This window comes from Haliotis rufescens, unplaced genomic scaffold, assembly GCF_023055435.1.
Source record: "Haliotis rufescens isolate VD_foot unplaced genomic scaffold, xgHalRufe1.0.p SCAF_89, whole genome shotgun sequence".
Taxonomy (NCBI): Eukaryota; Metazoa; Mollusca; class Gastropoda; order Lepetellida; family Haliotidae; genus Haliotis; species Haliotis rufescens.
Window position 1 is genome coordinate 575,892 of NW_025964382.1, and position 19,245 is coordinate 595,136.

At 40.9% G+C, this 19,245-nt stretch overlaps 2 protein-coding genes and 1 long non-coding RNA gene across 4 annotated transcripts in view; 2 read left to right on the forward strand and 1 right to left on the reverse strand.

Annotated features, from left to right (window-relative positions):
• Nucleotides 1-766: 766 nt before the first annotated feature.
• On the forward strand, nt 767-10,925 carry LOC124150701. Of its 2 annotated transcripts, none has more exons than XR_007219521.1 (5): nt 767-1,052; nt 4,072-4,281; nt 4,606-4,749; nt 8,924-9,478; nt 9,854-9,991. XR_007219521.1 is itself a non-coding variant. In XM_048390267.1 (5 exons), the coding sequence occupies exons 1-5, from the start codon at nt 898-900 to the stop codon at nt 10,711-10,713; spliced, it is 729 nt and encodes a 242-aa protein (XP_048246224.1). In that variant the 5' UTR covers nt 767-897; the 3' UTR covers nt 10,714-10,925. The 2 variants fall into 2 exon arrangements, 1 of the variants encoding a protein (XP_048246224.1); XM_048390267.1 differs by lacking the exon at nt 8,924-9,478 and adding an exon at nt 10,701-10,925 and having other exon boundaries at nt 9,854-10,060.
• Nucleotides 9,882-18,541, reverse strand: LOC124150702. The gene is made up of 3 exons (XR_006863266.2): nt 18,352-18,541; nt 10,918-11,176; nt 9,882-10,010 (listed from the first exon to the last, which is right to left on the reverse strand). It is a non-coding gene; the product is annotated as an uncharacterized LOC124150702 (long non-coding RNA).
• LOC124150741 (protein spalten-like) overlaps nt 12,737-19,245 on the forward strand; it is a 94,690-nt gene continuing 88,181 nt past the window's right edge. Inside the window, exon 1 of the mRNA XM_046522773.2 lies at nt 12,737-12,909. The gene's annotated coding sequence lies outside the window, so the exon portion shown is untranslated. The remainder of the gene's footprint in view (nt 12,910-19,245) is intronic.

Below are 19,245 nucleotides of genomic sequence, written 5' to 3' on the forward strand. Positions count from 1 at the left end.
CCGAAGTGATGCAGGTCTCAGACGTTTACCACTTTGGTGAAACCCACGAGCACGGGTATGGTGCTGACAAACCTCCGTGGTCTAGTGGTAGAGCGTCCGCCTGGAGAGCGGTAGGTCCGGGGTTCGATCCCCGGCCGCGTCATACCAAAAGACGTGAGAAGGTGGTACTTGTTGTTACCCTGTCTGACACTCGGCATTAAGGGGCTAAAACAAGGACTGGTCGGCTCAGTATGCTGTGTCTGAGTGGGGTATTCATGTTAAACTGCGGCATGGTATCTCAGTGGGCTAGCACTATGAATCCGCAAGTCAAGTGTATATCTAAACGAACGCGGGAACATATGTGTCCGGACTAGCCACACACACTCATATATCTATACAAGTGCAATAATCTTGGACGCGACGTTAAACCCCTTTCCACCTCAACCTAAAATATCTACAGTGGACTGGTCAGAAACATCACCATTATCACGAGGACATTCAAATTCATTACATTACGTAATTTGTGTAAGCTAGATGATGTTAGATCTTCAATTGTAGTTATGTCCCATTTGTAAATTCAGCAAACAAGTACTAGTATACGATGAAAGTTGGGCGTCATTTGATAACCTCGCATTCCTAAACCACAAACAAATCTGCCTTTCACTGTATATTCACGCAAGTTAAAAAAAAAGGTCTTAAGTGCGAGGTACATGTACAGTCACACCCAAGTGAGATGCACAAGTACAGCCTTAGCGTTATATGACCTGCGATTTAACTGTGCCAAGGCTGTGCCAAGCCCACCGTGCAATATTGCAAATATACACACGATAAGTATCATACGTGTCCATATAGGTACTGTTGGTGGATAACACCGAATACCATTCTTGACTGATAAAAGCAGTTCACCACAAGCGTGAAATGGCTAGGGAGATTGAGAAAGGACACGGAAAGAGGGAAGAAAAGGGTTGTGAAAATGTGACAGACAAAGATGACCTCAACACTGCGGACAAACAGTTAACTTTATCCTGCGTGGATCTCCGAATCACCACCGCCCAGCACTTAAATGAAACAAGGTTTGTACTATTTTGTGTATTTTTTGTTTGACATGTTAGGTTTTTATAAGGATCTATATGTGTGACTTTGCCTGTGACCTGCACGTATGATACGTGTAGGAGAAACCATGTCTCCGATGGATTACTAGAGATTGTAAACCCTCACATGAGGGAACGTCGTAGGCCCCCTGGGGACGTTCCCTCATGTGAGGTTTAAGAATCTCCAGTAATCTCGAGGAGACATGGTTTGTCCAACTTATAAACCGACTCATCGCATAGACAACGTTTTTAATTAAAAAACTGTAGTGTAATAAAAACTCTCAAATGTATACCTGTATCGGAGATGAAATATCGCCTGCAGTCGTGAACTCGGTTCAATGAAACCGGTGACCTCAGCACGTGGGTTTCGAAACGGTGCAAAATCTGCACGTGCGTCTCGCAATGGCGCGAAATCTGCACGTGCGTCTCCTAGGCTGATACTATAACACGTTTTGCTTTGACTGACGCTCATTCATTGTACAGCCTGTTGCTGGCGTACGGATCTTGAAAAGGACATTCTAAAAAGCAGTGCAGCTTGTCAACACCTCTGTAGCCTTGTGGTACACTCACTGGCTACAGATATGAAGGTTGCGAGTTCGATCCTCGGGAATATTAAAAAAGTACTTATCATTTGATTTTACATTTCATTACATGTTACAATCTGAACGGAAGTTATAATGATTGTAAGCCCTCCTGCGAGGTGTTACAATCGTTGTAATATCTCCTACGAGGTGTTACCACAATTTTAAAAACTCCATATGGAATGACACAAACGCCAGTAGGTTTATAAGTTAGTTTCTGTTCCAGTGACCACAACCCGTATGTCGGGTTATCGTAAACAAACATGCTTATTCTGAAATAAGAAGAGACGGGCCTAAAGCAAGCCTTTCGGTGCGCTTTACATATTGCTAAACAGAATTACACAGATATGCTACTACAACTACGGAGTCGATGTGCATAACAGTATACCTTTATACATCAAAGTTACGGTATCGCTAGGATTTCACCCCGGGTCGTCTAATGCTTAGAGCTTCACTATGTCTGGGTTGTCTCACCATGCATGAGTGGTTTCTCTGCGGCTCAGTATAATTCGTGTAGTCACTAACCTGTATGATCTGTTTGAGAGAGACTATCTATGGGTATAAGGGTGTTTGGGTAGGTTCCGCATGCCTAGCTACTGTTCACCTGTTTAAAAGAAGACGAAGCGGGTTGATACCATCGCTAGCTCTCCGTAGCACATGGAGTCATATAACTAATGAATGCAAGGGATGAATACACAAATGGACATAATGTTTCACGTTTTCGAATATTTATTGACGAAAGTTAAACATTTAATAACATATGTTTCTCGAAATGTGTAGACTATGGATTATGTAGGATGTGATAGATGTAATAGGCTGGCCACGGGGAATTGTGGGAAGTAGAGTGTTCTGCAACGTGAAAATGGCCTCATACGACCGAGGCATTTACATTGTAATCTAGACTTTGACAAACACAGGCTTATAATCCAATAAAGCTGGCAATTAGTATTTTGTAACTCATCCGCAAGAAAAAGGCACGTTTTGATCAATTTGGCTCTAATAAAAACATGACCTAATCCATTTATTCTGCACAGAGCTTGGGTTGTCGGCATCGCTGTGGGGAGCTCTATTGTTTGAGAATTGAATCGTGCATGTGCTAAAAGTGTGACGTAACATTTAAAAAACACCCAGAAGCGCCGAAGTGCTGGTCCTAGGACTGGTCAGCTCGGACTCAGTATAATATACATGTGTATCTGTGTGGGGTATACTCTGGTATCTCTGTGGTTGAGCAGTACAAAACCGGCAGAAGTATGGACGAGTACAAACATCCGCACACGCACGTACGCACGCACACGCGCACGCGCAAGCAAGCACACACACGCAAGCAAGCACACGCACGCACGCACGCACGCACACGCATGCACACACACACGCAAGCACACACACTTCACATAACTTCGCAAAATCAGAGAAATACTAATTTTTAACGCCTTTCACCTCACCGCCAAATGAGCATCAGATTCTTAATTACTCATTAGTCGATTCAACGAAAAGTAATAAAGAAATTGAGTGTGATTACAGAAGGGTATTTTGATATTTTAACATAACCATACTGGTAGTGAAAAGTAAACTTTATTTCTCGAATGTTCCTATGCATATGATAGGGCTATTATAATATTCACTTCGGAACTCCTCGGTTATATTCGTTTGGGAGAAACAGAAATCAGATATGCTGTTTTGAACAAAGTATAAATACAAAGTTATGTAAATATACCACTCAAAAGAAGTTAAGGATCACCTGATTCTTTCATATTACAATAGTTAATCTCTCATGCCATGACAGATTAACATTAGTAATATGAAAGAATCGGGTGATCCTTAACTTCTTTTGAGTAGTATATATAAAGAATGGACTCGCACTGCTACAATGAGTGATCTAAATACCACTGCATATCAAGATAGTACCTCAATATATAATTATTTACACAGGTATGTATGCAAATATGAGGTATATATTGTATGCAAATATGTATGTATATATTGTATAATGTATGTATATATAATGCATATTATATTTTAACTCCAAATTGCTTGTATTGTGCTACATTCGTTGTACAATTGTATTATACTTCGTAATGCATGTTCTCTATGCCACTATTGTGTGTTTTTGAGAATAAACTCTGTTTTGTTCTGTTCTGAATGCTTCGCTTACTCGTGCCGAGAATTTTGAAGCCTCGACGCTGATTTGCTATGGAAGGTTTGTCAGATGGTCTAGCGGCGAGTTTGAAGTAAAATATACGATTTTAATGAGACTGAACATATTTTCTGATTATGTGTATATCTTTATTAGCAATTGAATTATTACTGCACTGTTTTAGTGTTTACTACGAGTAATATATATACAATAACTTCATATAGATAACACGCAGTATGATCTTAATACAAAGGCATTGTAAATGTAACAATGCCTTTTGTTTCAGAAAGGCCCCGCCCTCCGATTTAAAGCATGAAGACAATAGCAGAATGAAGCTGGTTGTGCTTATAGGTGCCTGCTACAACATATTTGTGGCACCAGGATTTCCGTTTGCTATTGGGGCCCTCTATCTGGAGATACTTGATACATTTAATTCGACGAGAGGAGAGACATCTCTGGTGCCAGCGTTTTGCCTTGGGATGCACGTTTGGCGTTGGTAAGTATTTCTGATACAATAGACATAGAAACGCATAAGATATATGAATTGTAGTCGGGTCACATTCCATGGTCCTCGATATGATTATTAACTAAACATTCTTATATATTCAGAAAAAAACAGTGAACTGCTTTAGGTGTATGTTTCGGTTAGACGTTGTCACGTTTGGTCCAGGGCCTCGTTCCACAAAGAGACCTTAGCGCAAAGACGTTCCCCGACATAAGGCACTGTAACCCGACATCGTTACAACGCTTGACACGAAGAACGTATAGGTCGAGATATACAGGTTTTCGAGTTCATGATGTTTTTTGTTCATTTTCGTAGGTTTCCTGAGTGGGTTTTTCATCCAGAGATGTGGAATGAAGACCGTGATGGTTGCTGGAGGATTAGTCAGCTCATTGGGTTTATTCACAAGCTGGTTTGCTCAGTCGGTCGTACATCTGATAGTTACTGTTGGGGTTATAAATGGTGAGTCTGCGCTATCATCATAGCTTGTTTAGTATTGACAGACCTGTGGTTTTGATCGGAATATATTTAATGTGTATAGTTGAGAGATTACCGGTGTTACGCAAATGAGCAGGACTGCGTCCGTCGCGCACAGACCACACACGCTACTGTATAAAATCCTCAGTCCAGTAATAAAATACTAACCTTGGATTGGATCTAAGGTCCCCAAAAACGATCCTTGTGATAATAGTGAATATATATCTCTATCCTTGGAAAGGTATATGTGGAGTGACCATATTCCTTCTTAGGAGTACAGTATGGCTGAGTCCCCAAGCTGGTCATATAGACAAAAGGCTTGAGGGCTGAGGCTATTGTATTAGTGCACAGGGTGTAACATTCAACAAACAATGCAGTAAGTATGCTTAGTAAGAGGGCTGTGACTGATAGTTTAGCGTTTAGAGTAGGCTGACCAATAAAATGACTAAAACTGCATTTAATTATGTACATCATATAATTATGTACATGAATTATACTTAAAAGGTAAGATAAAGAATTATCCAAAATATGTAGCTGCCACATAAATATACGCTGAATGACAGAAAATGACACCAGAAGGTAAATTTGTTGGGAGAAAAGCACAAGTCGTGAATGGATGAGGCGGGCACCATTCATAAAGGGAGATAACTCTCGTGGTGTTAGTGAAGTGATGCTTGCAAATATATCAGCTCTCTGCTGTATACCCATTCGTGCCCAACTCGTGTTATTCCGGGACAAGCCGAGAAGCGACTCGTGGCCTCTCATGGCCATTATTGCGACCGGGTTACGTCTTAGCGCAAACGGGCATACCTAAAACAATTGTCAACTCGTTGCGTAATGGTTCACATATATTTCCCCATATATTATAGATATTTCAGATGCAATTAAAAGCAATCGGGGCATGCGGAATTATACAGTATGGTTGACCACATTTAACTGTGTCTTGGGTATATTTTTAGATGTAAGACATATGTTAAATCAAAAATTGGTTCTGAGGGATTCTTTGACGAAGAACTTGAAATCATACGCGCATTCTGATTGGTTTGTCGTATTTCGCACATAACATTCATCGATGGGAGACGAGTTGTCTTGCAGGTTACGGAAAGGGGCGAGTGGTGACGAATGTGCTGAACCCTAAGCTATGAGAGAGGCACGAGTCGCTATTCGGCTTGTCCCGGAATAACACGCGTTGGTCACGAATGGCAGACGAGCTTACCACTCTCTGCTGGACCCTGAGCAGACAAGCGTTAATTACGATTATGCCACAGCATCCACCCGCCGAAGACCTGCAGGCTGGATAAATGGTCTCCCTCTGTGAAGCAGGCAACGAGCATTGTAGGGCATTGTAGTCTTTGCCCGACGATATGGATAGTGTCCGCTCAAACCACACCAGCAACATGACATTTATTGAATAATGACAAGCATTGACTCTGAAATGTACATGAACGGAGCAGAAAGCCTGACCACAGGGAGGGTGGGTGGTGATTTGAACAGCGTGTAGCTAACATGGCAGCGGAAGACGAAGACGCCCCAAGCGCGTGACGGTTATCGGAGTTAGAATGTAAACACAGACATGTGGCAGAATAAATATTATAAGTTGGAGAATTGGTGTTGGTATGTCAATAACCGCATTTAGCTGTTTAGGGCTAAATGAAATTATTGATATTTTGTGATATTCTATGGGTATGTTTTCAGTGTATCCCCTAACATAAACTAAGCGGCCAAAGAAAGTATGGGTAATTTGTCATTTTCCTAAAAACAGCGATAACTAGTGGAAAGTGGGTATTGGGAATATGACTGCCCAGGAACAGGTACCAAAAAACGCCTCACCCGAACGCGCCACCTTTGACGGCGCTCGTGCAGTGACCAAACACATAGCTGAAACAGGTTTCCCGCCTATGGCATAAACTGCACGTGCATGTTAGCTGTATAAATGCGTTCGTCTGCAGGGTATAACCACACGCGATGAAAGCACACAAAAGAAATGCCACGACTGTCACAGGAGCAGGGAGAGAGCCATCGGTATGGCCGAAATGGGGGCTACACAGGTCCAAATTGCCAGAAGGTTTGGTTGTACACCATTGACAGTAGCCAGGCTGATTCAACGGTACAGGCAGACAGGGAGGACACAGGACAGGCCTAGAACCGGACGACCCCGAGTGACAACACCACTGGAAGACGGTCAGATACGGCTCATTCACCTGCGAAACAGATTCGCAACGGCGAAGGCGACGGCAGCAACAGCGTTGGGACATCCCATTAACCAACGTACAGTACTACGACGACTTCGTGCTGCTGGAATCCGAGCGTATCGTCCTTTCCGAGGAATGGTACTGACTGCTCAACATCGACGCCTGAGACTGCGATGGGCGAGGCAGGTTCGACGCTGGCAAGTGAGAAATTGGCGTCGAGTGCTGTTTTCTCATGAAAGTCGGTTTAACTTGTTTCGAAATGACGGCAGAGCACGAGCTTATCGACGCAGAGGGGAACGTTTGGCTCCGGCGTGTTTTCGAGAGGTCCATCCATTCGGCGGGGGAGGTGTCATGGTGTGGCGCGGTATTTGTGGAGATCAGAAGACTGATGGTGATTATACAGTGAAACCTGAACGCTGTGCAGTACAGGGACAAGGTGTTGCAGCCAGTTGTGCTTCCGTTCTTACAAAACCAACAGCAGGGGACATTGTTTCAACACGACAATGCCAGGCCCAATACTGCAAGACTGACACGGAACTTTCTAAACCAGCAGAACGTTGACGTTTTGCCATGGCCTGCCCACTCACCTGATATGAATCCTATTGAACATCTGTGGGACCATCTTGACAGACAGATTAGAGCACGCCATCAGCCTCCCGTCAACAGACAAGAATTGCAGCAGGCCCTGAGAGACGATTGGCAACGGATTCCAGTCCACGTCATCAGAAGACATCATCGATGAGGCGGCGTATCACAGCATGCATTGAGGCAGCTGGAGGTCATACACGCTATTGAAGGCAACTGTGTCGACAATGAACTTGTAGTGTGTCTGACAATTTTTTGGTTACATTTCAGACAACTTTTGAAAATGAAATTTCTTACCCCACCATTGTTTACCTTGAGTTTACATTACCTGTGATTGCACAATTTCATTCAAACTGTGGTTGATCAATCATTTGTTACCCCTCCCTAGATTATATTATTATTCACAACAAAACCTCTTCTTGTTATTGTTTTATCGATCATGGAACTCGACCTATACTCTCTTTTGCCTCCCAGTTTATATCACAAAATATCTGGCGGCATGCCTGTAAATAATCAAATCTGGACACAAGATGCACAATTTGAGAATCATATACGTAATAAAATAAGTTTTGACTAAGATCATGATTTGTCATAGTATCTAAATTCGAACGTTCTCCCAATTTACATCTACGTCATCAGCTGTCACTTCGAAAAGATCAGAGATTTGTCTAGGATTTCAAACTAAGTACCCCCGGCAGACAAAATGTTTTTCGGAATTGTCGCTTTTTCCATTGTCTGTATTTTCTTAAATTCAGATTTTTAAGATTTTATTCAATGCAACAAATGTAAAACTAAACATTAAAGCCTATATCTTGTTTATTTCTCCTGTTGACAGTGACATGCAAGTCACATATACAAATGAATAACATTAGTTATTAATTGTATAACTTGGCAAATGTTTTATTCCAATTTTGGATTTTTTAATGACAGACATTTCAGATTTGGGGCCAAATATCGGGCCAAGAACAGGTCCAGATAAATCCCTGTAATTGCTTGTTGCTTGTTGTTTAATGCAAAATTCAGCCTCATTCCACTTACATGACGATGGTCTGTAAATACCTCGTAGTTATGTCTGGATCAGACAATTCAGTGACTGATATTGTCATTAGTAAAATTTGTTATTCAAAGGATTACATTTCAATCAGCCTCCAGAATTTTCTGGGGTAGAAGTGCATCGACAATACATGATTGTTTCACTGCATATGCGATTGATCAGTTTTTAGACCACTTCATTTATTTAGTGACTATTGTTGTCTATTCTTTATAAGATCAATAAACACAATTATTCCCTGTGGTTAGCAGGCTATTCCTAAAAACAAATAGTCCATTGCATTGTTGCCTGAATTGCTGCTCCTAATATGCTGCCACGTCATATGTTTCAGGATTTGGAAACAGTTTCATCTTCATTTCTATTACAAAACTGGTGGCAGGCACATTCAACAAGAGCCGAAGTCGAAGTCTTGCACTGGCAGGAATTATGTTCAGTGGTGGAATCGGAACTATTCTATTTCTCGCTACACTAAATAGTGTTTACGGATGGCGAGGAACGTTTCTCTTGATCAGTTGCTTTTATCTTCAAACCATCGTTTCAACGTTAGTGATAACATCTAGTTTAGGGAATCCCCAATTTTTTAAAGGACAACGACCAACAGGTCACGTCACAGGAAAGGAGTCCAAATCCAAGTGGAAGCTAATGTTGAAGCCTGTTTTCGTATCCTTCGTTATAACATCCGGTTTAACCTTTGGAACAGCAAACAACATCGGTGGTATTTTATCGGATTTGGCTAAAAGTAAAGGATTCTCTGAAGAAAGAGGACTGGCACTCATTCTTTACTACAACTCGTTTAACACAATAGCTCGACTGTTAAGTGGCATTCTGAAGCTTATACCTCGACTCCACAGTATCATCATATTCACGTTGTCTGCGGCTCTTCTTGGTAGGTTCAGAATGAATGAATGAGATGAGTTCAACTTATCTTGGAACAGGAATTTAATCATGTAACGATGAGTCACCTTGATGTGTGATAACAACACACAATGTCGAAGGTCCAGGGACCCGTTCCACAAAGCGAACTTAGCGCTACGACTGTCGTAAGTCAGTGTTAAAGAATGAGAGTTACAACCGACTTAGCGCTAAGATCACTTTGTGGAACGGGGCCCAGGACGTAAACCACCAGACCAAGAACTCTCCATGCATGTTTGTTGCATATATTACATGTGTACGATCATTTTGTCTTCAACTGATTACTGATAACACAAGTAATATAATGTCATCACAACAAATGCTCACTTTTATCAAATGCTGCTTACAGGAATCTCATTGATGTTTCTTGGAGCATCCACCGAATGGTCGATGTTGACAGTGTTGACATCGACAGCTGGCGCTGGAATTGGAGGGATGACAGCTATGCTTCCTGTTGTCTCACTGGAGGTTCTTTCGCAGGAGATGCTACCTTTCGGTCTCGGCTTCTGTGGGATGATAAACGGTGCTGTCACTCCTGTTTTCGGGACAGTTATAGGTAGGCTACTTGCATCATAAAATAACTATTTTGGAGTTATTTGTTATTCTGGTAGTATTCGTGTACACTTAATGGCCCCGTTCCAAACTGGATCCCGGCATGGATAAGGGACACAACTCTTCACAATTTATTGCAATGCTCTAGACAACTGGTCCATCCGTGACTCCTATAAGTATGAAGGAGTTTTATATTGGACATACGGAGGACATTTCCAAAGTTGACGCATCAGTGACAAAAATGATGTCCGATGCATTTCCCTGCACTATATGTTTCCGTGACATGCCTTTGTGACGTGGGGCAGGATGCAGACACTTGGTATCATCACCATGACAGTGATTCATACAGATGTGCTCATGATAAGTCGGAATCGTACAATGGGTTTCTTAGATTACGGGGGCGATGGGGTAGCCTAGTGGTTAAAGCGTTCGCTCGTCACGCCGAAGACCCGGGTTCGATTCCCGACATGGGTACAATGTGTGAAGCTCATTTCTGGTGTCCCCCGCCGTGAAATTGCTGGAATATTGCTAAATGCGGCGTAAAACCATACTCACTCACTCTTAGTATTACGGGGAAGGTTTTGTCGCTTCTATTTATGTTCATGCATATGTAAATATATTACAAGGGCAATGTTCTGTTTCAGGCTTGGTGTTTGATAACAGGAAATCGTATGAAGTTCCGCTCTATGTCTTTGGAGGGGCTGCGCTGACGATGATGGTGTTTATATCATTGGAATGTCGGTGCAACAAAAAACATGTGCGTTCCATGATAAGACTGTAGGTTACTGTCAGAACATGCTTTGGCAGTTGGCAATTAACAATGACGATTTGAGTCATCTGTAAATGTTTCAATAAACGTACCTTTGTGCCAGGTAATGAGGGCCAGATCTGATTGACTGATTGTGTGTCATCGTGCCCCGACTGATGGATCATTGCTCATGCTGTTAGCTACTGGTTTGCCATGCATCGACTCGATTATAAACATGACACCGTGATATTGCTGGAATATATTGCGGCCTGCGTCGTGATGATCTGCTAGTTTGTCCGTCTGTCTGTAATACTGTCACTTCTGGAGTAAACAACTGGCAATTACTTTTTCAACGATGTATACATAGAGGGTCTGAAAAGGAGACAAAAGAACGGAAATTATTTAAAGGGATATAATAATATGCATAATAAATAATCTTTACCTGCACATATTTACAGTATTAACTGATTATTAGATGAATCAAAAGTTTCAATATTTGCAGTACATGAAATCAACATTACTGAGATGTGACACACACAGACAATTTACATATCTAAAATGTGCATGAAACTCGTGCGCTAAGATTGACGTAAAGGTGTCTTAGCGAAACAAATCTTAGCTAAGTCTATTCACCAAGCTGTCTTACCACTAAGTTACCTTAAATTTACGACAAAAAGTAAGACAGGGTCGGACCTGCCTTTGGAGTTTCGGCATGCACAATAGCGGCCAAACAACGGCCTTTTGTTTGAAAGTATGAAAACGACAGTATGTGTCAACTGTATGAATTCTGAGCACAAAACTCAAGTTTTTCAAGTGCATTTACAAAACGCAAACAACAGATTCCCCCTAACACCACTAAAACATTGTATTTACCGATGACTTATGCCTGACTTTGAGTCGATAACAAATGACAGCTAACAATCATTCCATACAAAATGTCACGTCTACCTTTTTCGGTTATTTCGCTTGAAACATTAGCAGCGTATGCTATCGCAATGGTCGTGACCTTTTCTTGTCAAGGGCAGTTAATTTATATGGATAGTGAGAGTGGTTTCCCTTTGACTACGAGCACAACGTATAGAATTTATAGCATTTAAAGAAATAGCACCTCTTCGATTATGTATAGCAAGATGGCATGCTGTTTCAATGACTGTTCATACAACTGCGACGTGGCTTAGGCATCGCCCCTATAAAGCACAATCGGTGTTGCGACGTATCGTAGGTATGCGCCTATTTACGCATACTTTTTTATATCTTATCTTCGTTTTCCTTCGGCATCATCCTTTCGAATTCTATATATTCATCTTCAACACTTGGTGTATCTGTCTATAAAGGATAACAGCTTTACGATACTTTCCTCGTTAGAATAAAGAATACTGATACAATTTCAATCCAGAGAATTCCCTGAATGACGTCGTTAAGAAAAACCCAGCTAATTTTACTACCGTCACAAATGAGCTCACTGTCTATTCCGAGACTTGTGTTGTAAGTAAGATAACGTTATGAAAGGTTTAAGACAGCTTTAAGAATAGCTCATATGGCAGTGGTAATTGTTTACGTTTGTCGCTTAGATTTATCTTAGCTAAGACAGCTTCGTGAATTGGCTGCAGGTATCTAACCTCGGTTTCACTTTGTTTCCAATGGTCAGAAATTACAGAAATTCACTCCACGTGTGGCCATATTCCTAACGATGGTAATCAATACAAAATCCCCGTGATAAACTAGTGTGTCTTATTTAGAATGTTGTTAACACAGATAATGTCGTATTAACATCAAGTTCACACATGTAACTAATACAAATAGAGCAAAGATTTACGGAAAATCAATTGAGAAATATGTCCGGTTGTGGAAGTGATTCACTCATTATAAGGTCGGTTGGCCCGTTTTCATGCTACAGTTTTCATTATACCACAGACAATACATCCTACAGCCGCGAAATTCTTCCGCGTGTCCCAACAAGCTATCAGTTTGGATGTGTCTCATTCGAAGTTTACTTGTTGTGTAACTGAGAGGTGATTGTGAACACGGCATATATTTCGGACGTTATTACAATAGGAGTATCTCGTAACACAAGAGCTACCTGCAGCGTCTGTTGTCTGGTGAAGGTAAGTACATGCACCTAAGACAGCGTATTAATTTTTTTCTTGTTTATCATTATTACGTTGGGTCCCTTGATCGTCCACTGACCATTGTTCGATTCGAACTGATTATGATATTTGGAAGATCAGCACTATACCTGTGTCTTGGTTGGGCTTTCTTCCTAACCTGACAGGGGCGGTCGGGTAGCCTAGTGGTTAAAGCGTTCGCTCGTCACGCCGAAGACCCGGGTTCGATTCCCGACATGGGTACAATGTGTGAAGCCCATTTCTGGTGTCCCCCGCCGTGATATTGCTGGAATATTGCTAAAAGCGGCGTAAAACCATACTCACTCACTCACTCACTCCTTACCTGACACGCCGTTGTGTTTCTAAAATATTATAAAATGCGACTTTAATCCCAACACACTCACTCACTGTATTCAGTGTAGTTGAGCTGGTAGTCAATGACTTATTGCCAATAATACATCAAGGATCTATTTTTTTATCTTTGTAAATACAAACACACACCATGTATCAAATTGTCACAGGGCCCGTGAAGATCCGGGGTTGAGTAGGTCTTCAGCAACCCATGCTTGCCGTAAAAGGCGACTATGCTTGTCATAAAAGGCGACTAACGGGATCGGGTGTTCAGGCTCGCTGACTTGATGATGCATGTCATCATATTCCAATTGCGTGGATCGATGCTCATGTTGTCAATCACTGGACTGCCTGGTCCAGACTCGATTATTTACAGACCGCCGTCATATAGCTGGAATATTGCTGAGTGCGGCGTTAAACAACAAACAAACAAACAATCATTGTCACAGTCCCACCAGATACAGATTATAAATGCAAATACAAATCGATCCTTCCGACACTGGGAAAACAAAATAACGTTCTAAATGATAAGAAAATACACATTCTGTTGCTATTGTAATAGCTAGTAACTACCGATCGACTTCCTTGTGGCTGGAAGTATGTCAGTCACAAGGAGTCCTATCGACAAGTTTACAGGAAAATTCGAATGAAAACAGTAACTTCACATTTATTCTACGTCCAGTAATGGCAGTCTTAAACGTACTATAAAAATATGCGCACGTGACTCCGTTATAATGATAATAATGTAATGATAAAATATTTAATCCACACAAAAGAAATGAGATGGAGAAAATTATAGATGTGCATCTTCTAAAATAACAAAATGACGCTGCGTTTGTTTTGTCAACACTGCTCCCATGATGCATGCTACTTTACACTTGCATAGCCATAGCCGTGGTACTTGACATGGAGTCTGTAATGGGAAAGTTCTTAACACTTTGGAGAGATATAAGGAAAACATTTATTAGTTTAGATAGAGCGAATTACCGAAATGGCCAAGCTATGGGGTTTTCAATTCATACCATCAAGTCTACGGATTGATAAATAAAACATAAAAGTTTAAGGGTGGTCTCAAAAACGGAACCGGGACGTTAGAAGATATACTATACAAGCTTTATGAACAGAAGATACTCCCGACTTAATGTAAAATTCGGGAGGAAATTAAAGATACAATTAATGTTTCCCGGACTGCACTAAATATTGCCCATTTCGATACATTGCGCGTGGCGATGACCGAGCAGTTTTCAGGTGAAAATATTCCATCCTGTCGATGAGGTCGCATTATCTCCGCACCATTCACCGCAGTCAGGGCTTTGTGTAAAAAATATTGTTTTGCACGCTACAACTCGATATATATAAAGCACAGTAAAGTTCTAACTCTCAGGCACAATATAGCAATAATTAAATAAGTGGAGTAAGATTGAACACAGTTTTAATTGGCTAGCGCTTTCAACTCGTACCACGTAGGAGTCTCATCAGGCCATAACTGAATAACGGACATGAAGTAATATTTTTTTAATTTGAAGTTTACACGATATACGGCTTTTCAATTGGACAAGACGTCGGTCACATAACCGCGAAATTGACGTTCATAAGTGTATGAACGACACAATTTGACGTTCATACGTTTTTCACGAGACCGTGTTCTTGAAATGACGTAAACACTGACGGACTACTTCCACATTCCTGGGGAAACCCCTGGGAATTCCCTAGCACGAAAACATACATAAGCATTATTTCTGATCATTTAGAAACTTTTATCTTGGTCTCAGCCTTTCAGTATACATTGAGAAACGTAAGAGAGCTTGACTGCATGATTGTTTACGAATTTCCTCGCTACGGCCCATCCTAATGAACAAACGAAAAAAAGGACACATCCAAACTATCGTCAGTATCGACTAGATCTGTGTCTAGGCTGACAGTGACCGTCTCCAGCAATCTACGAATTTACCTTGGTGTCTGTTTGACGCATCTTTAATGACCTTTCAATAATCGGTCAGTTGATCAATGATGACTAACACATGTAACCGCCACAGGTTCATTAACAACTTCGGAAATCCTCCTTCACGTTTATCGTGTCGGCCATTTTGACGTCTTGTACTTTATGTAAATGTATTACGACGCGCTGTCTTTGTGACTGACTTACTGAGGTAGTTCTTTACAGACCTTTCTCATATAATGGTGTTATTATTTGAACACATGTGTTGCGTAAGATGTTTCTGAAGAGCAAGTTGTGCGTCCATACGCCCATGTCACCTCTCTTTTTGAGGAACTATTTTACTCCGCGATATAGCTGGTTGTTGTATGGCTGTCAGTGTAAACATGAAGTCACACGTACTAAATATTATTGTGTTTAGATCTTGGCCTACATCCTTTGAGGTAAGAAATTATGATAAAAAATTTATAAGAATTGACTTTCACAAGCTCCGACGTTCATACAGTTTGTCCCTCTCTCTATGAAGGTTCATACTCCAATGAACTCACACAAAGTGAAAGTCAATTCTTAAGTAACATATAGTTACATGACGTCATAACATTTAGGAGAACTATGACGTCACAATACCAAGGTGACAATGGACAAATAACTTACGCCTTTACATTTAACTTAGGCGCGTATTTATGAATGAAATGTTGCTCTTTTTGAGGTGAGGTGAAATGGGGTTTAACGTCGCGTCCAAGATTATTGCACTTATATAGCGACGTGTGCTCTTTTTGAAACAATGTAGGTTCATGATCAAAGCTTATATAGCAGGAAAACTAAAACGTTGCCGCTTCCACATGTATCTAAATGTTCACTGAGTGGAATCGTGCGGTTGTGTGGCTGCTTTATTTGTGAACCGTTCACAAGTGAGTACCCCGTTTTAAAAGAACCAATTGATACATACATGTAAACTTAGAAATGAGAGTAGACTCCCAACCGTTTGAAACGTCCACATAAAGCCATGAGAAAATGTTTTTATGAGAGGCCCTTGTATGGCGCCCTCAGTGACCTAAATACAAAAACATGGAACGTCTTTTTAAAACATCTGTCCTCGTGCATATTAACAATTTTTAGTAAAATGTTATTATACTTAGAAGTAAGTTAATAATAACTGGATAGATTTCTGTGAAATGCGTACTTAAGAAACTCTACTTGTAACTGCTCAAGCGTCGGGGAAGGAGTTTCGAATTTCATTTCCTTGATCATATGAGCGGGGAAACCAACTTCAACTTTCAGTTTTGATTCTGGAGCAGCGTGTCAAGGAAACTGATTCGTATTCCGTAAAACACTGAGTGCCAGTACGTTCACGACTGAGAACCCATTAATTACGATGCAACACGCACGTTCCTGTTTAATAATAGTCATGATTTGCCGGTGTATTATCGTTGGATTTTACCACTAAATGCAGAGAGATGGAGAGTCAATACTTATATTATATATATCACATATGTTTTGTCGATTTCCATTGCTGATTTGTCAGATAAAGTCACCCACTGATTATGGCATCACAGATTGATATTACGCCATCTTCACAATAGGTTGCCTTCAGTGAAGTTTCTCTGTAGTGTAGTGAGCTTACACAGTTCATTCACACGGGGCTGGTAAATACTTTATTCTTACACACACACACACACACACACACACACACACACACACACACACACACACACACACACACACACACACACACACACATTTGAGGTACCGGGTATCAAACATTTGTGAGATCGAATTCTCGGTTCGTGATTGGACTACTTTTCTATTTGTAATTTCTTGAGAAGTTACTCGTGTTTCAGAGGAATTGACCTAGATGTACGTCTGTGTCGAAACTGTATGGCTTAAGAGTCTTTATAAATGTTATTTGTTTTTATCTACTTTGCATTGTCATCTATGACTTGATAATCTACAGACATGCGATCATGAGTAGAGTAAAAGAATGCATCGATGCTAAAATGCTGCGATTTTAGGGTGTGTAAGAAACAGATTAATGCACTCGCGCCTGGCATGTACCATGTATCTTATAACTGGGCCCAAAACGTATCCAACACGTTTTGAAACTACTCTTTGTAAATCTGGAACTAGTAAAATGGTATCTGACAACCACATGGGTAGTAATCTCTATTTACTGGGGGCACGAGTGGCCCAATCGTCTAAGGCGCAGCGAGTTGCGTCCCTTGGGCACACCAAAAACCTATGATTGTGGGTTCGAATCCCAGTTATGTTTCTAGGTTTGTCAGCACCATATCCGTGCTCGTGGGTTTCACCGAATTGGTAAACGTTTGAGACCTGCATCACTTCGGGCTTTCCTCCCACTTTTAGCTGACACGCCGTGATATAACCGGAATACTGTTGAAAGCGGCGTAAAACCCAACTCACTCACTCACCCTATATTCTCGTTGTTCGCTGCTTGTGCAGTAAGTAAATTGCTGAATTGGGTATGTCACCTGATTGTGACAGAGATACGAATTCATATGAATCCTCCTGAGGCCCTGAAGTTTGTAATTATCCTGCATATATGTGATAATAAGCCAGGTGAAGGTTGATATAGTCATGTAATCATACAAACATATATCCACGCATCGAAAAATATGAAAATCGCAAAAACTTCAGGATATCAGTTACTAGTTGACAGAGTATGTTTGTACGAATATTTATCTTAAAGTTACCAACGGCGCAAGCGCCACGAGCTGCATGTGTTTAATCTTTCTCTCTCTCTCTCTCTCTCTCTCTCTCTCTCTCTCTCTCTCTCTCTCTCTCTCTCTCTCTTTCTCTCTCTCTCTCTCGCTCTCTTATATATATGTTTCATCCGAACTGTTTTCGTTTAAAACCTATTTTAACAAATATCGATGCCTTGTACCTTTCTCACAACGAGCAGAGTATGTCTGAACATTCTTTTGATGCCATCAGCTGAGGTCACTCTAAGAATTCCAAACTGAAAGTCGAATGAAATGAGTCAGCTTCCAAATTATCAAAATTCGGCGTTTTACCTTATGATAATTTGGTTCTATATTTGATTGTTCAAAATTTTAATTATTAGTCATTACATAATTCTTAGCCAAATGCTCAACATATTATTGCCAATCTTGAACAAAGAAACAACAGAAATTTACCATCGGAGTCTGACTGCAGCCATCACCAGCGGCAAGCCTCGAACAGTTCCCCTCCACGTACGACCCGGTTAACTGACACGTATAACCATCCCCAGTCTTACAGTAGGAGGCTGACAGACAGACCGGCTTATTCAGGCACTTCACAGAACACTCGATCCTGCTTCTGACTGGTACCGATTCAAGAATATCACTGTCCGTTTTAGTGGACAGGCAACTCGTGAACGAAACACGCCTCCTAGTTGCAAGGATCACCCAGGGGGAGACAACTAGCATCAGCAGGAATATCTGTGGAAGTTTCAGTTTGTGGGAACTGATGTCGGTTGAACTGAATGATTTTCACCTGCAAAACATAGTCGTGAAGGCTGCATATGCATATCTCATCCGAAGAATATACATTAAGAAGACAGTACTACTACGTACATGCAGATTGTTGCCAATGGTATTATTATAACCCTATATTCTAATGTCAAATAATAGTTGAAACATTTAAATTTATAATAATCCCACGTTACACCATGATAACAATACAAGCACATCAAACAGAGTAGTACATAAAGTCACGCTCTTCCACTGGGGTCGTGCCGTCTGTGCTTCTACAACGTACATGACGACTTGTTGCCAATGATATTATCATTAACCCTATGGTATACTGGATGTGTATAATTGATGTGAAATTGATTTACTAAACACGCGAACGGGTTAACTGAACTAACAAGCAATACGTTGTTACAACCAAATAACTTGTTTTCTCCCAACCTGGGGTGAGAATAATACGTTTTAATCTTCATTAGAATTTCAATTGTCAATGTCTGAGAGATTTATTTTGTCACAGCCCAACAGCAACGAATTCAAGAACCCTCAAGAACCAATGTAAAGGTGATGAACCTAAACGTT

Bases quoted from the DNA above. Each gene is read 5' to 3' on its own strand.
- LOC124150701 (XM_048390267.1), top strand. From the start codon at position 898: ATGGCTAGGGAGATTGAGAAAGGACACGGAAAGAGGGAAGAAAAGGGT. The intron at 1,053-4,071 runs GTTTGTACTATT...CTTTTGTTTCAG, and splicing joins CAGCACTTAAATGAAACAAG to AAAGGCCCCGCCCTCCGATT. The intron at 4,282-4,605 runs GTAAGTATTTCT...TCATTTTCGTAG, and splicing joins GGGATGCACGTTTGGCGTTG to GTTTCCTGAGTGGGTTTTTC.